This window comes from Solanum pennellii, chromosome 7 (assembly GCF_001406875.1).
Source record: "Solanum pennellii chromosome 7, SPENNV200".
NCBI lineage: Eukaryota > Viridiplantae > Streptophyta > Magnoliopsida > Solanales > Solanaceae > Solanum > Solanum pennellii.
The window spans coordinates 3,896,455-3,903,688 of record NC_028643.1 but is presented as its reverse complement, the minus strand read 5'-3'; the positions used below and the strand labels follow the sequence as shown (position 1 = coordinate 3,903,688).

General features: G+C 30.7%; 1 protein-coding gene across 1 annotated transcript in view; it reads right to left on the bottom strand.

Annotated features, from left to right (window-relative positions):
• The window catches only part of LOC107024577 (probable inactive purple acid phosphatase 27), a 12,943-nt gene extending 6,907 nt beyond the window's left edge, over nt 1-6,036 (bottom strand). The window contains exons 1-4 of the mRNA XM_015225566.2: nt 5,832-6,036; nt 4,500-4,591; nt 1,676-1,751; nt 627-749 (exon numbers count right to left, since the gene is read on the bottom strand). Coding sequence (XP_015081052.1) covers nt 627-749; nt 1,676-1,751; nt 4,500-4,591; nt 5,832-6,035 — 495 coding nt within the window. The 5' untranslated portion in view covers nt 6,036. The remainder of the gene's footprint in view (nt 1-626; nt 750-1,675; nt 1,752-4,499; nt 4,592-5,831) is intronic.
• Between the last annotated feature and the right edge of the window lie 1,198 nt (nt 6,037-7,234).

The window sequence follows — 7,234 nt, the reverse complement described above, 5'->3', positions numbered from 1 at the left end:
CCACCAACAACAACATACATAAGAGCCAACACAAAAGAGAAGAGAAATTGGGAAATATCACCCAAAAAACGCAGGTTACACCAGCTGTGATAACAGACGATCAAGAGCTCCGATTGACGATCTGAACCATCAAGATGTAGTGCTATATGTTGTGAACCAGCTGTGAAAATTTCAGAACGATCCAACGGTCGGATCTCCGGAAAACTGAAATTTTGTCAAGGCTGTCCAGAAAGTCTGCACTCCAACCCTCTCTCAAAAATCTGCTTCTCTCTCTCTATCACACACTCTCTCAATTTTTTTTTCTTCACGTCAAAAAACCCCAGAAGAAAACAGCAGCTCCCAAAGACTTCTAGAAGAATTCAACAAAGCCCAAAACATATGGGCCACACATCAATAAGTGATTGGGCTTTCACTTAAAAAAAAAATATAACAAATGGGCTGGACCTTTAACACTAATGTGTCCAATTATAGCTAGTCACTCTCAAGTAATTCAAGTTAAGGAAAAAATGAGTTTTATGTTATATAAACACAGAGAAAACAATTAAATAATGCGATAACTGAAGCAGAGAAAACAACGTATAGTAAGAAGACATCATATAATTTGCGGAATTTGAAAATATAATTACATTTTGCAAACCACCAGAGAAGAAGGCGAAGGAGAAATCGCCACGTTGGTTAATTAACCGGAACTTTAGTGAAGTTTTCCCAGTCTTTGTGTACTTGACATTGCTGTAATTTGCAAATTTGAACTGTAATAAGAACAAAGAAAAATCAAACATTTTTTGTATAAGTGTTACTATATAAATTAGGAGAGATCAAGTGCATAATACACATAACTAATAACCAAATCAAAGCGAACTCACGATTTGAAGATATTTTAGATGCACCAATGTCATCACCTAGTTAAACTTAAAATAAAAAATAGTGAAAACGGGCTTTGGTTGGATTCAAACCCTACTTGGTCTAGTTCTTTTAGCTTGTACCAACAACACAGGGGCACTCACTCATATGCTTCTCTTGGGTGTGTTAGGTTTTATTTGCCCTGATTTCTTACCATAAATAGATTTTCTTTTTAGGAAAATGCTTTGAATTGACTAATCTTTTTTCTAGTAGGAAAAGGTTTAGGACTCTATAAATAGAGACATGTTCCTTCTAACTTAATCAACATTCACAATGTAGTCTTAAGGGCTTTGAGAGTTTTGGTTAGGGGGAAAATTTATGGGTCACAAGCTTGATACACTATCACTTGTGTGAACCTCCCATGTATTCCGAGTTTGATTGAGGTTGTTTCTCTCTGTATTTTGTACTCTCATATTTATCTCCTTTGTGGACGTAGATCGATTGACCGAACCAAGTTAAATCTTTGTGTCTTTTGATATATTTTCTCGTTGTCTTCTTACTCGTAGTCTTTTGAGGTTTGCATTGCTAGCTTTCGCATTACACTTGCTTATTTACGATCCTAACAGGGTGCACGCCTAATTATATACTCATTTTGGTCAATTTTCTCAAGATAGATATACATATATACATATGAATTTTTTTAAAATTACAGTTGCACGTACAACCTCACTTGAAAGTGTGGATCCGCTTCGGTTAATAACTATATATGTTTGTATACATAATTTTAACGTGTTTATTTATATATTATTTTGGAAGTACAAGTTGTTAGACGTACCTTTAAGGGCGCAGTACAAATAAATGGTGCTCCAGATTGTTTTTCTTTACTGGTTTGTGGAGGACAAATGGATTCACTGCAATTCAAACAATTAAATATTAAATTAATTAACCAAACAATTTAAAACAAAATCATAAAGAATAGGGGGAAAATTGGAATAATACATAAATATGCTCTTTAACTTGGCTTTGAATCACATTTATGCCCTTCAACTTTGGGTGTGCACAAGTAGACACTTAAACTTGTACAAAGTTGAACAAATCGACACAGATGTCCTACATGTCATTTTTTATCCGATGTGGTGTCCTACGTGTATTTTGCCATGTAGGACTCATGTGTTTATTTATTTAAAAGTTGAATAGTTAAAGTGTCTATTTGTGCATTATGAAAGTTGGAGGACAAAGTTAAAATCTGAAACCAAGTTTAGGGTCCAATATATGTATTATGCCAAAAAAAAAACTATTAAAATTTGACAGCAAAACTGACTTTAGCGCTTAAACTATACAGGCGTTTAAATTACCCCTTTTAACATCTTTGAAGTGATATTTTTCAACCCTAATACTATAATACCAGTCTCACAGTGGCAAGTGTATTACACACGCGTCATTTCATTGTCACGTTAGTGCCATATTGAAAATTATAAATTTTGAGTTTTTAAATTCTTTTTTGTTTATTTTTATTTATACAATTTTAAGAAGGTAAAAATAAAGATAAAATTGGAAATTAATCTAAAATTATAAAAATAAAATCAAACTCTAACATATTCAAGACTAGAAAACCTTCAATTCTTAAAACACATTATCAAAATAAATAAATAATACAAATTAAATACTTCTTCCGTCTCACAAAGAATGACCTGGTTTGATTTGGCACGGAGTTGAAGTAAATAAAGAAGTCTTTTGAATCTTGTGGTCCTAAATTAAAGTTATGTCAAATGTATAAAATTGTCCTTTAATCTTGTGCTTTAAACATGTCATGTGTGGAAAGCTGAAATTAAAATGTTACCAAAAATAAGAAAGAAGTAATTGTTTTTTAAACAGACTAAAAATGAGGTCATTCTTTTTAATGGGAGGGATTAACTAATTTGAGATGAAAAAACTATAAATTTTTTAGGGAAAATACACAAGTACCCCCTCAATCTATACCCGAAATCTCAGAGACACACTTATACTATATTAAGGTCTTATTACCCCCTTGAACTTATTTTATAAGTTATTCTCTACCCCTTTTCGGCCTACGTGGCACTAATTTAAAAAAAAGTCAACCAGCGTTGGACCCACAAGATAGTGCCACGTAGGCCGAAAAGGGGTAGAAAATTATTAATAAAATAAGTTAAGGGGGTAATAGGACCTTAGTATAGTATAACTATGTCTCTGAGATTTCGGGCATAGGTTGAGGGGGTACTTGTGCATTATCCCATTTTTTTATTAAAAAAAGTTTCAAGTTCATCATAATCAAAAAAACCTTCTCATATGTAAGATCTTGAAGCAACAACAAGTTGTTGGGTTTTTCATTTTTTCTTATTCATCACTTCTAAGAATAACAAAGAATAATTTGAAATGAAAAATTAAGTTGGGGTGTTTTGAAGAAGAAGAAAGAAGGTGGTGGGGAGGGAAGCTCGTCGAAGAAGATGAAGAAGAAAGGGGTGAGGCAAATATGGGTGGCGGCGGGGTTTGAAATAGGAGAAAGAAAGGTATGGGTGGAGGGTTCAAGGAACGAAAGGGTGGGGTTGTTGATCGATCAAGGTGGTGGGGTGTGAGGAAGATCAAATCTTATTGGTTGGAAAGAAAAAAAGGGGCCTATTTATTTTATTTTTTTGATTTTCTATGTTTTCACTCGCTCTTTTATTTAATTTGCCACATCAGCTTTTGGGTGAATTTTAATTCACTTGAAATGAGATTAGGGGGTAAATAATTATTTATAAGGTAAAGTACCAAAGTAAGTTTAGCAGATAAGTTCAGAGGTTTTTTTTTTTTTTATGTATTGTTCCTTTAGAATATAGAGTCAAAGCAACAAATATCTAATTAATTTATGGTACCCATTTATGTGGCGGAAGGATAATTACTTATTTTTTGATATTTGATTAATAAGAAAAAAATATTATTTTGAGAATATTTAGGTATAATATTAGCAAATAGTATGACAACTAACATCAAACACAGACTCAAGTCTCCTATCCTGACCCCAACCTCAACAAGGGACCTGACCCAAATACTAACCTAAACCTCCCCTCAGAGCTTGATCCTCAACACAGAACCCGACACAACTCTAATCCTTGGTGGAGGTTAGAGTTGGGTCCTCAATTGGAATTGAGGTCAGGCGTTGGGGTCATGAATGAGGATAGATAATTTGGTCTCATGTAGGATCCGAGTCAAGTGGTAAGATTGAAAGGAAGTTTTGTAAAATATTTTATTTGTTTTAAGTAGGAAAATCATTTTCTTAAAATCGAATAAAAATAAATTTACTAAATAATATTTAATCATTAACCAAAACATATCCGGAGTAAATAATAAAGTTTGTTTAAATATTTAAGAAATTTTTAAAAAATATCTGAGGGTTTATTTTAAACTTGAGCATAAAAAAGTAATTTTTGTCATTTGCTCTGTTTTTTTCATTTATGTGGGTGGGTGTGTCATATATATTTAAAAAATTTGAAAGAGGTATAGATATTATAAACGTGATTTATGCCATTTTATTAGCCTTTCATTTTTGGGTATTATTATAGTTATATAGTACAATTTATATACTAATATATATATAGTATAACTATGAATAAATAATGTATAGTCACTAAATTATAAAAATTGTAAAAAAGATTATTTACTTGAAGTTTGCAGGAGAAAAAACTCCAACCCAGTCATCTTGTGAGGGCTCTGCATTCCTTAGGTTTATTGTAACCCATTCAAAATCTTCACCCTATTATACATGAAAAACTTGCATTAAAATATTATTCCAATGAAGAAAAGAAGAGATTCGTTCCAATTAATCGAATCAATAAATCCTAAAATATATAATATGGTTATTAACATAAAAGATTGTTACTTCATTCCTTTCATCATGTCCCCACCCCCACCTACACACATAAACTTTTCCTTCCTCTATGTTGTATAAGAATGTATAAGATTTAACGTAAAACATAATATATAAATGTGCCTTTTAACTTGGCTTCGAATTATATTTATGCTCTTCAACTTTGAATGTGTACAAGTAGACACTTAAATTTGTATAAAGTTGAAAAAATAGACACACATGTCATCTTACATGTCATTTTTGGTCTTACGTGGTGTCCTACATGTATTGTGCGACGTAGGACTCATGTGTTAATTATTTATTTAAAAGTTGGATAGTTAAAGTGTTTGTTTGTGCATTATGAAAGTTGAAGGTCAAAGTTAAAATTTGAAGCCAAGTTTAGAATCCAATATATATATTATGCCTTTAACATAAATATGAAAAGCAATTTTTGACCTATATACTTCATATAATTTAAGATATTGAACTGACCACCCTTTTACTAAATATTTTTGTATGGCTAAGAACATTATTTACAAAGAAATTACAAAATATAGCATTGATATATACCTTGTCCAATACATTTGCCAAATATGTAGTTACATTATATCATTGAAAGAAACTTTGTGCAGTTTGAAAAGTTCTTCTTACTTAGAAAAATTATAAACAAAATTAATTAAAAAAAATAATCTAGAAAAAATTAATTTCAAACTATGATTTAGAATCGACAGATTAAAGAGGGAAATCTTATCAACTATGGGAAAATGACTAGCCGGCCATCAAATATTTATATTTCAAAGTCAAAATCCATCTTAAATTAATATAATCCAGTTGTATAGATAGGAATAGAATAGAAAAAGAAAATTCCAAGGCAAAAACACATTCAATTGAGCTCACAAAATACATACATAACATAAAAAGGTTGAACTCATAGATAACATCTTAAATCCAACACTAACATAGGAAAAAGATTATGAAGCATTTAGTTTAACTAACAGAAACCTCTTAATTAAATCCAATAATATGCATAGGGAAGAGTAACAAGCAAATAAGATTCCGAGGCAAAAATAACATAATATTCAGTTGAACTCACAGAACTCGTCCTAAATCAGAAAAGAAGAATATGAATATGATTTTTTTTTTTTACCTTAGAGCCAAGAAGAGTAGGTCCATCAACTTTAATGGATGCAGATTTAGATAGAGCAACAACAATATTATGAAGTTTAATTCCAGATAATGGATGTTCCATTTGTCCATGTTCATGCTCTCCCAAACTAATATATTTTTCTTCACATGAAACACTATTAATTGAACTCAACAAAACTAATAACAAGTATAATTTCTTCCTCATTTTCTCTCTTTGCTTAAGTACTAATTTTACAGAGTTATATATATATATAGAGAGAGAGAGAATGAAAGAGGGGGTTAGAAAGGGGTTAGGTGGAGGAGCTAGGATTTTTAACGAGGGGTTCAATATTTGAAAAACTAAATACAGGAACTAATCGAAGGAAATTCGACATGTATTATATATATACATAAAAAATAATTTTAATCATATATATAAATTATAATGTATAAATAGTAATATTTTTCGGCAAAGAGGATTTGGATGAGCCCCAGATTGAAGGTTGGCTCCGCCCCTGCGGGGTCAACTTATATATGTCATATGTGGCATTATTTAGATTCCAAGAGTTTGTGAATTGATCAAATCATTTAAGTTCTTTAAATTTATTGAAATATTTATATATGAAAATCACGTACAAAATATTTAAAATCAAAATAATTGACAATTTAAAAGTATTTATAAGATAAAGAGGATGTAATCTCTATACAAGAAAGAAACATATATGGGAAAAGGGACTAGCTAGATCAACTTGCATAAATTAATTAAATTTAAAATGTTGATCAATTTTGTTCATAAAATGATTTACATGGGCAGAATATAATATTGAGTTAAAATACTCCATCCGTTCCTATATATATAAAATCTATTTTATGAAGTAAAACACCAAATATTTTTCTACTCATTTACAAACATTCAAGATAGACAAAGGGTATTTGGCAACTTTTTTTTTTTTAGCATAATACATAAATGTGCACTTTAACTTGGTTTCAAATCACATTTATGTCCTTCAACTTTGGATGTGCACGAATAGACACTTAAACTTTTATAAAGTTGAACAAATAGACATATATGTCTCACATGTCATCCTACATGTCAATTTTTGTCCTATGTGGTGTTCTACGTGTATTATGTCATGTAGGACTCATATGTTTATTTATTCAAAAGTTGGATAGTTAAAGTGTCTGTTTGTGCATTATGAAAATTAAAGGTTAAAAATTAAAATTTGAAATTAAATTTAGGATTCAATATATATATTAGGCAATACATATATTGGACCCTAAACTTGGCTTCATATTTTAACTTTGACCTCCAACTTTCATAATGCACAAACAAACACTTTAACTATCCAACTTTTAAATAAATAAACACATGAGTCCTACATGGCACAATACACGTAGGACACCACGTAGGACGAAAAATGACAT